Source organism: Fukomys damarensis, unplaced genomic scaffold, assembly GCF_012274545.1.
Source record: "Fukomys damarensis isolate Sample0158 unplaced genomic scaffold, DMR_v1.0_HiC HiC_scaffold_27, whole genome shotgun sequence".
Lineage (NCBI taxonomy): Eukaryota > Metazoa > Chordata > Mammalia > Rodentia > Bathyergidae > Fukomys > Fukomys damarensis.
Window position 1 is genome coordinate 37,011,570 of NW_022900939.1, and position 18,746 is coordinate 37,030,315.

General features: G+C 38.0%; 1 protein-coding gene across 1 annotated transcript in view; it reads left to right on the top strand.

The window, feature by feature from the left end:
* The window catches only part of Mei4 (meiotic double-stranded break formation protein 4), a 161,612-nt gene that overhangs the window by 34,340 nt on the left and 108,526 nt on the right, over window positions 1–18,746 (top strand). The window contains exon 2 of the mRNA XM_010617916.1: window positions 742–987. Within this exon, the coding sequence (XP_010616218.1) occupies window positions 756–987 (232 nt within the window). The 5' untranslated portion in view covers window positions 742–755. The remainder of the gene's footprint in view (window positions 1–741; window positions 988–18,746) is intronic.

Below are 18,746 nucleotides of genomic sequence, written 5' to 3' on the forward strand. Positions count from 1 at the left end.
ATGGCCTGTCATGTTGTCCTCATAAATACATTCATATCGTAAGACTAACACGTTCTTGGTTTAAAAAAATATATATCTTGGGTGACATTTGGAAATCTCTGGAAGTGCAGAATCAAAGCAGAGTCACAATTTAAATAACACAGATATTTAAAAGATTGTTTTCTATATAGACCAGAAGGAGGTGATTAAAGGCAGGAAGAATAAGTAAAGGTTTACCGAGGAATGAGGGATTGGGAAGCAGAGACTCGCAGACTTAGCAGAATGGAGTGGAGGAAAGAAAGAGCTTACATCTAAATGGATGATTTAATGTAGTGATTGTGATTACTAAACAGGGCCTTTTCAAAATATAAAAACCTCATTGTTCCTGTAAATTTGCAGAATCAGAATTTTAGGTGAATTAGGCGCACATGTATTTAAAAATATGATGATTCTGATGTGCGTCTCAGGCATATCAGAAACCACTAAATGAATTACTGTGTGCTTTTTCCGCTGCAAGAAGTTGTCAAGTTGTCTAAGCTATTTTGAATCTTAATATACTTAATATGCATGTCTATGCATTTCTCTTCTGCATCTTCTCGAATTCAGCTTTCAGTTCTTGAGAATTTTTTTTTCTGTTATTTGGTACCAAGTTGTTTTGTAAACTTATTGATGAGTATTTCTCTGCAGAAGCAATTTTGAAATGAAATGCACTGCCAAAGTTTTAAGGAGCACCTGTAACTTGTTTTTCTTATTAAACAACAGGAACAAAAGCCAGGATGGACGTTCAAACATGGCATCTGAGAGCTGCAAAGCTGGCTCTAGCACTGGCAATTATCCACTCCAAGCCAGCAGACAAAAGCAGCAGAGAATACACAGAGCACCTTGCAGCACTGGCGTCCGAGCAGGATGCAAACTGCAGATCAAAAGTCGAAGCCTTGGAAGCTGAAGTTCTGCAATTGCGTCAAGAAGTTCTTCTGAGTAGGATTTGCTCGGAATTGTTTAAGGGCGGTGAGTAGATGAAAGCAGTTTCAGTAATATATCGACCGATTTCATTCCCCCTGCACAACTGCTTAAAAATCTATTGTCAAGACAGATCAGTTCAGTTTCCCTGACAGACTTCTAAGCCTGTAAAGATTTTTTTCACTTCCAGTCACTCATTAAAAGCTTATTGTCACTATCTACTGAGTAGCATTACAGCTGGAATGAAGGTATGAAAATGAAAGTAGTCTGTGTATAAAGGCAGCAATGTTTTAACCTTATTAAAAATTCATTTTAGGGCCAGGGATTTAGCTCAGTGCCTCAGCGAAAGGTCCCATGTTTGATCCCCAGTACCAAAAAAGAAAAAAAAAATCATTTTAAACTATCAGCATTCAACTTTACTGTTTTGCTAACCTTTTAATTTTGCTTTCATATGAAAGTATTCACCTTGTACTCATATACCAAGGACCAGCTCTTGGCCAGGTGGTAGATGATGAAAACCCCAAATCACTTCAGAATAGATGCTGTTCTCACCATTAAATACCTGCCATTCTATAAGGGAGAACAGACCTATGAATAACCCTGCTATGCTGTTATATTAGAAAGATTGACAAAACGCAGAGGAGAAAGCCATCCATTCCGGTTGCTTTCTGGGAAGGTTTCTGAGGTTGGTCTTTCAGAGTCTGTCTGCCGGTCAGTGGAATGATCACGCAGGCAAGAGCACGAGATCACAGAGAATCGAGTGGAGCACGCATGTTCTGCGCTGCATACCGCCAGCGCTACATTTCCATGGTACGTTGAGATGTAAAATGTGAGATGTGACAGGGCAGAGAGAAAGAGAGGTGATCTGAAACGGGCTCAGGAGTGCTTTCAGTGTCAGCTGTAGGACTATTTTACTGATACTTATTACTGAGTACAGTCTCCATTAGAATACTTGTGAGAATGAAAGGGGGTCTGTTTGTTATTACACTGAAAAATGGCCAAAGCAGGACTCACTCAAGCAAATTACAAGCTACATTACCTCATCCACGGGTACTCACAAGAGCCATGGAAGTTTCTTGAACGAACAGTGACACTCACTTTTTGATTGGAGCATATAATTCTGAAAATTAAAAAAATTATATTAATTTTTTGTATAAAACTCTTCCCTGCCTTCTAATTTTACTTCACATTAGATTTAGACTTCAGAGAGTGGCCCAGAATACTTCAGATAATGTCACTTTTGTTTACCCCTCTGGTGTCATTTCATGTACCCTGCTCATTATAAATGTGGCTCCAATCAACACAGGCCTTGAGCCTCTATTGTCTCTCTCCCTCTCCCTCTCCCTCTTGATTTCCATCTCCCTCTCTCTCTGAGTATGTGTAGCTTCTCTTCCTACAGCTGTTATTCTAAATTCTACCACCTCAGTGAAGTGTTCCCTAGCCATTGTGTACACAGGTCCTTATGTCATTCCCCAGTAGTTATTCTTTAGATAAGCACCTCCTATAGGTTCGTTTATGTATTTACTAGGTTACTGTCTGCCTCCTGAACCAGTCTTAAATTCACCAAGGAGAAAACTTTGATTTTCACAGCATTTTTTCACTCAGTTGCCAGCTTAAAAATTGTTATACAGTATCATCATTAGGGTATACTGGATAAACAGATTTGAAAAGCAAAGGCCTGGAGCTCACTGCAGAATCTGGTGTCCCTATCAGAAAGCCAAAGGGTCTGTGCTAGACACCTGAAGTATCTCATCTGGAAGCCTGAAGGAACTGGAGAGGAATGCACAGAGGCAGTGACAAAGAATGGAACTCCTGTAAAGTGCAAAGGGGCGAATTCCTTCTTTCAAACAAGCCTGTTGGTGAGTGCCACTCACATCCTGAGTGGGTCATCTATTTTCAGTTTGTAGATTACAAATCATCCAGACACATCTGCAGCTGTGCTCCATCGATCCTGTAGGTGTTTCTTAATGCATTCAATTTGACACCATAATTAACTATCACACACAAGGAGGTTCTCAATAAATATTTGTTGAATAGAAATAGAAGATGTTAATGTGAAATAGAGGATGTTTGGGCTGTAGTAGTGAGTGGAGACAGAAAAGAACAATTTTAAGAGCTTATACAGTACTAAGGCTCCTGCAGTGATTTGGCTATCCCCACTAAAATTCATGTTAAAAGGTAGTCTTTCTTTTGAGATATTTGGAGGTGGGACCTGTAAGAAGTGATCAGAATATGGGGACTGTGTTTCTATGAATGGATTAATGGATTCATGGGTAATCTTGAGAAGGAATCTCTTCTAAAAAAAGTCAGTTTGGTTCTCACTGTGGTATACATTCCCCTTGTTGTGTGATACTCTGCCAAGTCCCCACCACCAAGAAGCCCTTCACCAGGTGCAGCCCATGGACTTTGGGCCTCTAAAGCTGTAAGATGAATAAATCTTTATAAATTACCTAGTCTCTGGTATTCGGTGACAGCAACAGAAAACTGACTAAAACAGCCCATGTGCAGAAGGATCCATTGGACAAGTTCTGTGATAGTGAGAATTTAAAAGATAAACGTTTATGAAGGACTTCAGAGTAGAAACTTCAGACAATCGTGAATATGATTAGAGAGTGATTAGGGAGATGTTGGTATTTTTGATAATTTTGCTTTTTTATCCTTGTTTATTAAACAGATTATAATACACTGAATGCAGATAATGAATACAGAAGTAAGCTCATAGAATAAAAGTTTTCTGAGTGGAAGCTAATCTCTGGAATATATTGGATTATCTTGAAGGAAGACAGAAGTATGATCTGAAAACTCAGAATGAGCCAGCCATCCATAGGCATAGATTTAAGAGTTTTAGGAGTCTGGGGCTGTTAAGCAGTAGTTGAAGTTATACCTGTAGTTGAAACTGACAAGGAGATTGAGTTGTGATGGTGTTGCGGGGGCGGGGCATCCTGAAGATTACAGCATTGTAGGAGGGAGAGAGAACCAGGAAAAATGATCTCCTAGGAGTGTTCAGGTGTGATGCAAACATGTCCTGGAGGCTGTAGGGAGCACACTTATTATCATGAGAACCTAGTAGTGAGCTAACACCCAGGTGTTGCTGAACTCACTAGCCACATTTTGACCTCTCCCAGAGTTCTTGGTGATGGTCTCTTTGAGTAAACTCAGTGAATGAATAGCAATCTAGTCAACTCTTCATTTTCTTTCTGTGCAGAATTATAGAATTAATAAAATGGCACAAGTGTAAAAATTTCCAGTAATCCTAAGCACGGTCATAAACACCTCTAGTGTTGAACTTATTGTTTACCACTCATGGTCTATTAATAACCCTGGTATAGTGTGCATATTATTTGTAGAATGAATGTGCATAATATACTATAAGATAACTTATTTTCTATCTGACCACCTTTACTTATAGTCCTGGTAAGGTAATTTTTCAAAAATTATATAATTAAGGGCCAGGGATTTAGCTCAGTGGTTCCACCACTTGCCTTGCATGTGCAAGGACCGGAGTTCAATCCCCGGTACCAAAAAAAATAATATAATTAAAATCAGTTTTACTCTCAGCAGGATTGCAGATAGAGCATTTCAGTGCAGATGTTTGGAAGTAATATAGCTCTCCATCTGTTGGCATAAACTTTAAAAATGAAGAATAAGTGGTTAGATTCAGATAAATAGAATAACTGTTAAAGGGGAGACTAACAGGTGAGAAATGGGGGTGAGATATCAGATTGGAAAATAAAGTAAGAGCATAGCAATTACTGAAGACTGCATTCTTTGTTCTAAGAAAATTCCATATCTGCAAATCAAAACTATATTATCGATATATTTATATTATTAAACATTTCTAGCTGGAATTTTTAGGATTACTTTACATGTGCAACTATTCTTACATGTTTAAAAAGAGCAAATTCTCAATAAATGTTGAATTGAATGCTTCTTGCCAGATTGAAAGGCTGGGGAACTTAATTTACCACATCAACTATCCATTGAAGCAACATAGCAATCCAGAATTAAATGAAGCAGAGTTGAATGGGAAAGTTAACAGAAAAAGAAATATGAAATCGTTTATGCAGCCTTTCAGGAACTTGGCTATTTCCTTTTTCTGACTTTTTTCCTATTGCTTGTTCAAGAAGAATATACTTCTTTATTAAGAAATCAGGCTCTAAAAAAGGGATAAATACAACTTAATTTTACAATTATGCTACATGTTTATTTTACTTAAATGTTCACTAGTGGTTTAAAGAAGGAGAGGAGAGAGGGAAACAGAAACGGAAGAAGCAAGGAAGACAAGAAGGCAGATAAATTTCTCAAAATCTTTGATGTGACAGACATGCCTACTAAAATAAGAAACTCCTGTCCTTGTTTCTAAAGCACTCCACTTTTATCTGGGAATAAATGTGCTCATGCCCATAACTTCGGCCATAAAAGGCTTAGTTAGACTTGTTTTGCCAATTTTGATCCACGTTTGAGCAAGGTCCTACCTGTGGCAAGGGAAAGGTAACAAGCAATCTTCTGAGATTTTTGTCAAGATTTTCTTGTTTAGGTAAAGACTTAGAGGCTAAGGAAAGCAAATAATCTTAAAAACATTTTACCTCAGCCTCTTGTTTCCAAAACGGAGCGCTATCACATGATGATATGATAGAATGGTGGTAGCCATTTTGCAACTCTGAGGCCATACTGAAAAATTAATACCAAAGGAGGTAGACAAGAAGAATGAGAAAAGTTTAGATTCTTGTTGATACTGTTGAGTAGCTTAAACAATTCTAAGATTATCTTGTTAGAAATTTTTAAAAGGTAAACAGTGGTTTAAGTCATTGTTACCAGGTATCTTGTTCCTTCAGTCTGAGCACATCATAATTTATATAGTGAGCAGGGGGTCGGGGCCATTAATGAATGAATGAGAATATTACTTTCTTTCTCAAGAATATTCATGGTCTCTGGAGAGAAAATAGAGGAGAAAAACTGTGTTCTTTAATCTAGGATAGCTTTATATGAAAGATGGCCTCATAATATTGGCAAGGATTTTATGTAGTTTTGAGCAGGTGGGTGAGGGACACTGAAAGCATAGAGTCCATCCAGGAAGGCATGTGGCTGTCCTTACCCTAAATGTAGAAAGGGTATTGAGAAAGTGGTGAGTGGGAAAACTGCATAGAACTTCAATGAGCAGAGTTAAGATTAATATTTGAATCTGTGTGCATGTGTCAGAAGGGAGACCAGGAGTATCTGGACAGTTGCTATTGTATTTTCAAAGTAACTTGTCCTTTACAAGAGGAAAAGAGACAGATGAAGAGTCAGATATGTGCTTTTTCCATACAATTTTAAGTACTTAATGTCTTCATAAATGATAGATTATTAGATGGGTAAGTTTGGCTAGGGTGTGAAGATTAAAAAAATAAAATCAAGTTGACTTACTGATTTAAATGTTCATTTAGTAATTGTTCATTGAGTAGGGCACTTGTATAGAATTTTGGGGGTGGAAGTAGGGTGCAATGTGTAACATAGCAAAGTTAATTATGTTGGAATTTAGCTCTAAAGACTTTGAGCCCTGGGAAGTAACTGACCAATCCAGGTGCTTTGGGAATTTCCAGCCCTTCTAGCTAACAAATCCTTCGGTTTGTTTCCACAATCTTTTTCCTACCTTACATCCTGAGGATTAAGTCTTCAGGACTCCATTTCCTCCCCTAATTAGATTTAAGAACAAGTTTTTAGCCAGACTGATAGTAATAAGGGGTCAAAGAGGTGCTGGCACTCTGGCAGCCAGATCAGAATAGAGCTTATTTTAGTCTCCTCCTTAAAGTCTTGGAGCCCCTTCAGCCTTGGTCCCATCTCTTTGTCCTTCTCACCCTCTGTTAGAGCACATAACCTTATAGACTTACCCGTGGAGCTTGGCATTTATAAGTTGAGATACTCATGTTTTATAGATGCTGGAAAGAGCATGAAAAATTGAAGTGTAATCCTTTCCTTCTCAGTTCTCACATAAGTTCTTAGAATATAAATTTTCAAGTGTAGTAATGATGGAAATTTGCCTTAAATAGCTTGATTTAAAGCATACATGGTAATGTTTGTAAACATCAGAGACTTTGTTCTTAATTTAATATACTAATAAAGGCCCTGCAGTCATTTACATTCTTCTATAATTACACATTAGACATATTTTAGTCCCTTCATAAAAATTGAATTAATCTAATGCTAAAGACCATCTGCATATAGAGAAATTAAAATTAAGTTTTAAAAGATCCAGAATATCAAAGAGTTTTAATAGTGATTTGTCAATCTTGTAGAAATATAAAGGCCTTATGGAATTATAACAGGACCCATCTCTGGTAGGAGTGTTGTGTAGAGAGAAGGAATCAGATTCCACAGTACACAGTGTTCCCAGGGAACCCCGCTTTCACCCATGTCTCTTCCACTGTAGTACAGGACTCTGGCTCTGATTGTGTGATACAGTCGTCTTCTTTGCTGAAGCTCTGTTCTAGGAAGTCTTGTTGGATGTCCTTGCACATTCCACTTTACAAAGAATGTCCTTTAGTCTATCTGTGGAATTTTAACTTCTCTCCTTTCTCATGGGAATGGTTTTGCCTAATTTTGAGTTGGACCACATGTTTTTTATTTTGGTCTTGTCTTATCATAAGTACACTGCGCCACTTTAGTTGTAACCTTGCCACTCTCCAGTTTAGATTGCAGCCCAATCTCAAGTGTTCTGCTTTACTTTAGGGTGAAGTACAAAACCTTTAAAATGGATTACTTTTTTAAAAATTTGATACTTGCTTATCTCTCCATCTCAGCCTTTTTCCACCATGTCTCTTGAGATTTTACAGTGAGGAACACTGAATTTCTTTCACGTACTTGACAACATCTTGTTCTCACTCAGACCCAGGCTTTATACATAATGTTTCTCTTTGTAAGATGTGTTCCCCTTCTTTTCTTCTCTGGATTTGTACAGGTTTTTTTTTTTTTTCCTGGTGTAGTTTTAATATCTCTTTTACTTTCATTTACTACCTCCCTCAACTGAACTAGATTGTCCTGCTGTGGGGCTCACATTTTATTCCGTATTTTTCACAGCGAATATTAGCTAAATTACAGTTGTCTAAGTAATCCCCTTTCTCTGTGGGACCTACCCTCCATGTTTGCAGGAATTGTCTATTTTCATCGTTACTGTATTCCTATGGTTACACAATGCCTATCCCAGAGGAGTAAAGAAGTTTAGATGTAGTGTATTTAGTTGGGACAGAATAGCATTGCTAATTTGTAATTTTTGGAGATTTACCAAGCCCTTGCAGAAGATAATTTATACATAGAGAGCAAAATCCAGTGTCCTAGGAAAGGAGACCCACTAAGGTAGGGTGATTTTCCTGCCTTTGAGATTGACATGGACACATAGAGTAATTTAATTAGAACAGAAGAAATAAAAATGACAGTGCTTAAGAGTATTGCCTCAATTTACATCTGTTTAGCTATAAATGTCTCTAATTTCTCATTTTTGTTTGTCTGAGTAGTGCTCCATTATATATATATATGTATATATATATACACACATATATATTCATATATACATATATATATTCATATATATATACACACACACACACACACACACACACACACACACGCACATTTTCTTTATCCAGTCTCCAGTTGATGGGCATTTGGGCTGCTACTGAATTTCAACTCTTACAAATTGTGCTGCTATGAAACTGAAAGTGTAAATAAGGGGAAGGGGAATGGGCAGGGTAGGAAAAAAGGAAAGAAATGAATGGAATTAATATGAGAAAATTAAAAAATGGAAAGGCTCTGTAAATAGGGAGGGATGGAGGTGTAGAAGGGAGGACAGGGGAATAGGGAAAAAATAAGAACCAAGATGGATTATGTAAAGGCTCAAATTTCCAATGTTGAATGTCATTATATTGTATACCTAAAATGTGATAAAATTAATTTTTTAAAAATGACAGTGCTAGAGCATTGTTTCCTATCTGTGGAATGGAAGGTCAGTTATTCATAGTTTAACCTATAGCTTTGAGGTTTTCTTTGTTGTTTTGTTTGTTTTGGTGCTGGGGATTAAATTTAGGGCCTTATATGTGCTAAACATGTACTCTACTACTAAGCTTCACTTCTAGATCTGTATGAAGTTTTAATATTGTTCTTATCCTTAGAGTTATATTTAGTTACAGGTTTCATCAATATTTTTTAAATGCCCTGCTGTTTATCTGTTTTTAGTCTTAAAACTGATTTAGAAATCTATGTGTGCCATGAGGATGGTGGATCTAATATCTGGGTCCTCCGTATCATGAAACTTGTTTTTTAGAGTAAATGTGATAGTCAGTGAATAACTGCCGGTAGGTAGCTCTGGACTTGATATTATGGTGGATAATTGTATAATATCAATTCCATCATTAGAGCAAGAAGGAAATCAGATACATGAGTTAAATGGGACTGGCTTGAGAGTCTACAGCTCTGACACACTTCCAGGTGGTGAAGGTGATCCTGCTGACCTGAGCACCAAAAGCTGGGCTTTTCTTTATTTTTTTTCTTGCAATTAAGCTATGAGGGGATGAACAATGTATATGTTTGGTAATTGGTAGTGTAAGAGTAGAAAGGCAGCATGTACCAGTTCTTTGATGGAAAGGAATTTGTAGAGAGAAAAAAACATGGAAGATACAGGAGAGGATGACAAAGGAATTGTTGGTGGCTTAGGACCTAAAGTCTGGTAGGAAGAGTGCTTGCACCTCTTTCCCAGAAGCCTGTGAATATAGGAGTAGGTGTCCCTTTCTATTTTTGCTGAGAATTTCTGGCCACTCTTCCGTTATAATTTACCTTCTCCTGTTCCTCTCCTTACAGTCCATATTTATAAGTCTCCTGGTCCCATTCTTTCTTTCTTTTTTCAACAGTCTTTGTGTTTTCATCCTTGCATTTCTCTTTCTGGTGCCTCAACTTTACTGTGAGGAACTAGGCCCTTTTCGCTTGATCATAGATAAAGAAATGTGGAGAGCAGAGTCAAGTAATTTATTTACGATGAAATAGGTAGTAAATGAAGTAGAGGTTTCTGCAGAATCCTACAACAGTGGCTGTCAGCATCAGCATCAAGTAAGAACCTGTTAGAAATGAAGCCCTCAGGTCCTACCCCTTAATGTAATCAGAAACTCCAGGAGTGAGTAGGGCTAGTAGGCCTCCTAAGTGATTCTGACAAACACCGATTTTTATGAACTACCAATTTAAACAAATGACAGCGAAATATAGTTCATGAAACATAATTAAAATGTTGACCTGAAAAGGGATCAGTAGAAGCCCAAGCACTCCCTGCTCAAAACATCTAAGTGCAATTTTAATGGAGAGGTATTTCTAGGCCAGCCTGAGAAAGAGTTCTCAACACCAGTTGTTAATATCTGACCTCCAGTCACAGCATTAACATTCATTTAGAGCTTGATCCTTAAAAACATACACAAAATAGTAAGTCTAAAAATTCTGTATACTGCTGTAAACAAATGTTGGCATTTTTGCATGCAACTAGAGAACACAAGTTTACCTGCAAGTTAAATTTCACACAACACATGTGAAACTATAAGCAACATTTATCACCTTCCAGATCATACCAAGAGCCAAAAGAACTAAAAGAACATACATCACCAAAAGTGGTGCAAAACCAGCCAGGAAGAAAAGTGCTTGGGAATGAATCTGTGTAGAATACACAGGGATCCGGTGTACATAAGATGTTCATTTGTGTGGTCATACCCATCACAGGGAGGAGAGTTAGTATACTTTTCATATTCTACAGGAAAGTGGTGGTCTTTTTACTTTATGCTTCAGTCTCAGGTTTGGAAAACACTGTTTCCGCCAACCTGAATTTGAATTGCTTGTGAATACTTCCTAGTGTTGATGTTATAAAAAAAAAAAATGCTGCAAAGTGGCCTTCCTGTGGGAGGTATGTGCTGTGCAGGAGACATGGGGGTGGAGGGAGCTTCTCTGACCCACTCACTGCATCATAACATCAATTGATTTTGTAGTAAATGTACGATAATTTTCCTTGTTTTTAGTCTTTCCAGTTTTTCTTGGATTTGGAGAGAAATATTGTTCATGTATCTTTAATACATTCAAGGTGCATTTGCCAATCTTCATGCTTTAAAATCCCCTCTCAAAAAAATGGGACATCCAAAGAAATCTGGTTTTTGTGCTTTCAAAGCTTAGCTTTAAATAGTTCTCATGACTTTTTAAAGTTAATAAGCCACACAAAAAATAAAAAGTAAGTTTCTTTTGTATCTTCCTGTGATTTTAGATTCATTCAAAGAACGGAACCATCATTTCAAGGAAGCAACTCCTTGCTTCCATGAGTTCAGCACTCTTATGTTGCACATGTAAGGGAGCTCATGCATTCTTTGTCTTTCAGGACTCAGGGTAGGGTAATGTTGATCAAAGGGCACAAAGTTTCAGTTAGGATAAATACATTCTGTAAATCCAAGCTATAACATAGTGACTGTGATTAATAATTATATATTGAGTCTGTGAAAATTGCAAGAAAGCAGAGTTTAAATATTCTCACCCAAGAATACTAAGTATATAAGATGATACATATGTTTATTAGTTTGACTTAATCATTTCATTGTGTGTACTTACATCAAAACATCATGTACCCGAGGGTGGATGTTATCCACTTCAAGTACCTGCTGAAGCAAGGCCTGGCCATCAGCATGCTCTGTGGACTCCTTGCCAGGCCCCTCAACTCCAAGGCCAGGGGTGCCACTGGCAGTTTCAAGCTCATCCCCAAGCACAAAAAGAAGCCCCAGCCCAGCAAGAAGCACCCCCAGACAGGGCCATCCAACTGCAGCAAGAAGGGGACTGCAGAGCCAGGCCAACAAAGGGTTCCCCCCAGACTGGCCAAGACCCTGGAGAAGACCCCCCAAGGAGACTGCAAGGCCAAGGGCACCAGGCCACAGCAAGGTGTGGCCAGAGAGGGCCCCCCCAAAGCCAGTTGGTTTCTCCTTCAGTGTCTACCAGCTGGACAGGAAGTCAAAGGTCTTGGGCAGCCAGGGCAGGAAATGAGATCCAGGGGCCCCTGGGGCAACTGCAGGGTTGCTAGGAAAGCATCCTTGTTTCCTGCAAGGCTAGGAAACAAGCCCAACAGTCAGAAAGCCAGCAATCAAGGCTGCCTCAGAGCCTGGACCCAAAAGCACCGCTGCTCCCAAAGCCAACACAGCTCCCAAGTTTGGGAGGCCCAGGCAGGGGACACTGTCCCTAGCCAGGAGGGCCAGGGGCCTCTGCAGGCACAGCCCACCCGTCAAGGCCTCATCCTCCTCATCATCATCATCCTCAGAGCCCAGGAGATAGAGGCCAGTGGGGAAGTTGGTGACTGGACTGGAGTTTTTATCCTTCCAAAGCACAGCAGTATTTTAAATAAATAGTTAAATACTCTGACCTATTTATCAATAAAGATTCTGATTCCTCAAAAAAAAAAACCCTAAATATATAAATGTTTTTTATTTGTAAATTATATTTTAACCTGACAAAATGGATGACACTAACAGTTCCATTGGGGCCATGGAGCTGGCCGTTGATTTGGGCAAGCAAAGGAACTTTAATTGTGAGGCGTGAGTGCATGTATGACACTGCTGAGAGGGAACAGCCTCTGGCAGCTGGAGCCCTCTGTGCAGACCTTTATATAAGCTGGTGGCATGGCCAGGCTTATTGTTGGAGTCTTGATGTGAATTTCAGTTTCCCTTGTGTGAACAGTGAGCAACTATACAATTAAAACCAGCATTTATTCAAATATTTGTATCTTCCTTCAGGGTCTATAGTGGTAGTCAACAATTTCCTCCATCCTCAATAGCACTATTATAAGGCACATATTTCTCAAATTGGGGAATAGTTGTATTTTTGTTCTTTCTTCTGTATTATTTGTTCCTTTTATGATATAGCTTATTGATCAATGTGCAATACACTTTTGCAGTGAAACTCCTAATGCTACAGCCGTAATAACTGTGTTGTTGGATTCTTTAATTACTACTATCTCACTAAAAAATGGGGAGTTAAAATGCCTCTTCAGAAAGGAGCGAGTATTATTCCTTCCATCTGTTCACATAGGTGGCTTCCTGCATATCCTGGCTGTAAAATCTTACTGGCTCTATGTTTGAACTTTCCTTAGAAACCTTGCAGTAGTTGAGGAGAAGAGGCTTTCTGTTGTAAGATTCACAACTAAATCTTTGATAAAGAGGACATTTAGTTTATAAACATATAAATAGATGGACTCACACATGCAATGACATATTTTTTATTTTTTTTACTCATTGAGTTTATTGGTACATTTTAGATATACAGTACAGTTGCCTTCATTATTGAGATCTTGTACCTTTACATGATGGGTCTTGGTTCTCATTTTTTCCCCTTGTCCCTGTCCTCCCTTCACCCCTCCTCTCTTCCCTTTTACAAACACTTCATTTCCATTTCTGCATTTTCTCATATTTTTTTCTTTTCCCTTATTAGCTTTCCCCTACCCTTCCCACTTTCCCTATACCTTTAGCCCCTTTCTTCCTATTTCACATTGTCCATTATATCATTAGGATCTTATGTGCTATTATAGTTTATTTCCCAAGTTCTGATTTTAATACTGTTAAAAACCAACTTCCTCGGTACATTTCAGCTGTTAAGTTTACTTAAATAATTAGGATGTCATCTATTAGGCACTTACATACTTTTCCCTTCACTAAGAAAAAATTTTATGCTACTGTAAGGTAGTATGAATATAGTAGATTTATACCAGGGGTGATTGGAAAATACAGTGAATGTTGACATTTAAAAAATACTATCATGTAAAAGATACATTTCCATTAATCTCCTAGAAATGTTTCCCCTCACTTCAAACAAATTTATCTTATCATACTTGTTGCTTCCTGAAGCTATTCTAGAAGTGCTCTTTTGTGAATGTCTTTGCGAGGTATGATAAAATGTGTGGTGAATGTTGTTCCTCAGTGCCATCCAACAGAAAGGCAGGCTCATGAAAAATATTACACTGGGTCTTTATCTGCCTTATCCATTGGATCTGGTACCTTGCTATGCCTGCTTCTTCCTCAAACTCAAAATGGCTAGGAAAGATAAATGTTTTGAATAGATGCAGGACTTTGAAGTAACCACAATAGTGAAACTAAAGATACTCATAGAAGAGAACTTCTAGAACTGCTTCAGAAAGTGCCAACAGTGATGGAATAAGAGTGTTTGAAGTACGCGAGAGTATTTGAGCATGACTAATGGTGATGTATCTTTACTGTGATAATTTTAATTTAAACATTCACTGTGTTTTATGCCTTGTGTTTGGGTGTCTCCCGCAAAGCCTCATGCTTTTTCAGAAATGGCTGAATCTAGAGTGTGTGATTGATTCATGGTGGGGCTAGGCCCCAAGGGCACTAGGGTTAAAGGCATGAGCATGACCCACCCTAAGTAATCTGAAAAGGAGGAAAGAGGCAAAAGAAACTGTTCAGGCCCCCTGTTAATTTTTCTGTCTTCCACTGCCATGAACAGTTGCCCCCTGCCACCCTGCCTTGGAGCTCGCCAATTCTGTACTGAAACCTCTACAAATAAACCTTCCCCCCGCGTAACTTTGGGTGTCAGGTATTTTTGTCTCAGCAGTAACTAAAGCACTGTGTTTTTCAATAAACCTTATGTTTATCAGAAAGTGTCTGAGAAGTAAACAGAAGTAATGTAATTATAAACATCCATTCTAATAAGCAATTTGAATAAAGAAAAGTACAGTTTCTAGCACATCATGCTTAGTATGCAACCCTTGAATATACTAATGAAAGATTATCATTAAAGTTTACCACTCAGTAGGATCTCACTGATTCACTTAAGAATGAACATGCATGAATAAATTAAGAACCAACAAAGGGTAAGGAAGAATTATTGGAGCAGAAGGATTACTGATAACAAACTTTAGAGGCAAGATGCTCACTGGCAGAAGCATATGTTTGAAATTAGGTGAATTTGAAGTGAATTTCAGCTCTAGTATCACTGGCTAAAATCTTTAGGGCAAGTCAATTATCTCTCACGATGCCCATTTTCCTCTGAAAAATGAGATGACCATGATAAAGATGATGAGAGACAATCGAAGTTTTAATTGGGATTGCTTGTCAGGACAATTCTTTCTTGTAGACAACATATAAACATTTGTTTCCTTGCTCGTTGGCCTTGATAGTCTGATGTGAATTGCCTTTGATTTCTTAGAAGCAGAAAACCTAAATGTTTTTGGGGAAATTGAGAACTTTATTAATTCCCTCTTGAAAATATCTGGATCTGGTTGGCTTAGCGGATTGTATCAGTGGAAAAAGGATAAACAGATGTTTAAGGGAATTGTGTGCCTTTTCTCCTTTCTCTGTCTACTGGTGAAATTGAATGAGGAGCAGCATTTTCACTCTTGAGTTCTAGTCCAGTAGCAGAAGTTGGAAGATGCTCCGTGTGTTGTGTATTTGGTGGGTTTGACTCTCTTGTGAATTAACTATGCAGAAATTGCATACGAAATTCATTTCTTATTCTGCTTTGCTGTTTTGGGAACTGCATTAATAGCACTGGATTTTCATTCTCTATTCCCTCTCTATTTGATATAAGAAATTCTGATCTTATTTTTATTCTTTTTTTCAGATTTCTCAATCACATAGTGTTCAGTATTTTTCCTTTCAGAGACGATCTCTGTGTTTCTCATTATAAAACAGAATTTCTCCTTCACTGCTTCAGGAGCCCCTTATGAAAGGTTCTCTGACATCCCCTTTTGCCTCTGCAATTTTTACCAAGACACAGTTAAGATCATATTTTCAACAGTGAATAGATTTCCATTGTTTAAGAGCAGATTCCATTCAAAGTCCTGTACATTAGAATCAGAATGGTTTTTACCATCTGCATTTCTTCTGCTCAGCCTTCCTAGGATCTTGCCTCTATGAGCTTGTTTGTGCTCCTTCCTGAAGGAAGGGCTTCCCTAAGAAAGCTCTGTAGTCCTTCAGCAGCTACTTACATAGTAGGTCTTACTAGCTGGTCCCTAGTGTGAGCTAATTGCTCTGTTCACTTAGAGCATGTCTCCTGTATTTCTGTTTGATGGGCCTTTTCGTGTTGTAGTAGAGTTTGCTGTTGTCTTGTTTTTATCTGATTTCCTTAATAGTAGAAAGCCATGTATTATTTAAACTTTGAGTCTTCTTAGAGCTTATTTTGGTGCCTGCACATTGTAGCACATAACATGGATTTGCTGAATTACATGAACATAGCATAAGCTGTATGAAATTATCTATTTTAGCAAGGCAGCATATATTTAGTTTGGCTTATCTTCTCTATGAAAATGTGTGTTAATTTTATTTTTAATAGTAAGAGATTATGCTTCTCTGTTGATCAAATTTATTTAATTTCCTAGGCCAGTGATTTTTACAGTAAGCACTAGATTTATGAATCATAATATTGAAACTGTTAAGTACTAGTTTTAAATTCATCCTTGCACGTTATGAAAACCAGAAACGCTGAAGGGGCTTTATTTTCAAAGTCATCACAATAGTAAAATTCAGTGGAAATGAGCTCTGCTTGGTTAGCACAAAGGTGTCTGCAGAAAATTGATTTTGAACTCTCCTTTTACTGCTCACAAGAGTGCATTTTAATCATAATTGACAGTGTGATGATTGACTACTGACCCCTTTTTGGCTGAGCCTTTTTCAGAGTTAATATTTTGTTTTGTTTCCTAATGTGACAAAACAGACCGCAAAACCAAGTAAATGAGTTTTGACCATATTCGTTAGTGCCTCATGGAGTTGTCATTTGTGGCTTTGCTGGAAGAGCAAATATACTTTTTAAAAATGCTAACTATGTTATTATGTGTGACTCTAGACTGTAGTGTGTGAATGATCCAAGTCTTTATTACCAGCTCATAATTGGTTCAAATGGCTGTGTCATACTTTTGTGGTTTGGATCTAGATATCCCCAAAGACCATGTTTTGAAGTCTTGGTAGCCAGTCTATGGCAGTATTGGGATGTAGTGCTGCCTGTAGCACGTAGGGCCTAGTGGAAGGAGGTTAGATCACTGAGGATATGTACTTGAAGGTGATATTAGGACCCTTGACCCTTCCTTTCTGGTTTTTGTTACTGTTTGCTTATTTATTTGTTTGTTTTTTTCTCTCTGACCACCATGAGGTAAGCAGCTTTGCTGAGTTGGGCTCTCCCTGATATTAGATTGTATTATACCAGAAGCCTGAAGTGCTGGGCCTGAGGACCCATGGACTGAAAATTCTGAAGCCATGAACCAAAATAAATATTTCCTTCTTATAAACTTGTTCATCTCAGGTATTTTGTCACAGTGACAGAAAGCTGACACACATATGACAAGCTATTATCTCATTTTTGGAATATTTTATTTCATGGTGAAAGTATAGGCATCTACTTCCTAGACTGATCAATTATAGTACTTTCTTGCTTCAGGATTAACTGGCAATCTAGGGGTATTATTAATATTTTCAAATGATTTTGTGAGTTTTCAGAAAAATTTATGAGATTCCACAATGAAGTAATTCCCTCGACTTGTCATAAAGCTTTTTTGTAATGTCGTTATAGCATTCATTTACTAGAAATTGCTGAGCACCTAGCTTATGCCTGTACCATACTAAGATCAAAGGACAGAGTAGTATGTCAGATATCGTTCTTTATTTTTGGATGTTAAAGTCAAAGGCAGAAGAGAGATGGTTACATGTAAAAATGGTTTCTTTGGGAGCTCATTGCAGAGGAATCTGGTCTAAGCTGGAAGGTGAAAGGGTCCTTTTAGAGGAGGAAAATTTTAATTAAAATCTGAAGACTGAGCATCAGTCAGAATAGGTGAGTTTTGGAGGGATAAAGAGAGACCTAGATGGGAGAAAGAACATAAAGGAGATAAACAGGCTGTAGGATTGTTTTCAACCTTAGCTGGAGATGAGCATTATCTGAAGAGCTTGAAGAAAATTCATCACTTAGAACCCACTCTGAGAGAGACTGGATATTTGCAAAACTGCTACTGAAGCATTTTAACAGATGGGTGACACACACAAATTGTGATTAAGATTGCTGGACTCTGGCAAGATACAGATTAGTAAAGGTGAAACTGCATGTTCAGAAATTGGTTAAGAGGACATTATGGGACTTCCAAGAAGACGATGGAGCAGTAATCAGCAGCGTATCAACCACTCTGAGATCTTGGAATCCAGACTTTGGAATATATAACAACTTGTGGAAGAAAAGAAGAGAGGTTGTTCCCTGGGACCCAGAAAGCATTTGAAAGGAGAATTGGAGCTCACAGGGAAAATGAGGAAGTCATACTTCCACTGCTTTCATTCTTTCAAAACTTAAATTTCAAAAATTAAGACACAGTTTTAATGCAATCCTAATCAACATGCCAACAGCATACCTCACAGGACTAGAGAAGACAATCCTAAAGTTCATTTAGAACCAGGAGAAACCTAAAGTAGCAAAAGCAATCTTGGGCAAAAAAAAACCAAGGCAGGAGGCATCACAATCCCTGACTTGAAATTATACTACAAAGCTAATGTGATTAAAAATCGTATAGTATTGGGAAAAAACAAAAAACAAAAATCAAGAAAATCAGACCCCAGGATCAGTGTTACAGAATAGAAGATGGAGAAACAACTCCAAACACATTCAGCCACCTCATCTTTAGCAAAGAGGCCAAACACCCTCAAATGGAAGAAAGATAGCTTCTTTAATACATGGTGCTGGGAAAATTGGCCTTCCATGAGCCAGACATTAAACTTAGACCCCTCCCCAAAAATAATTTAGACCAAAATCTCTCACTATACACTAACCTAAGATCTAAATGGATT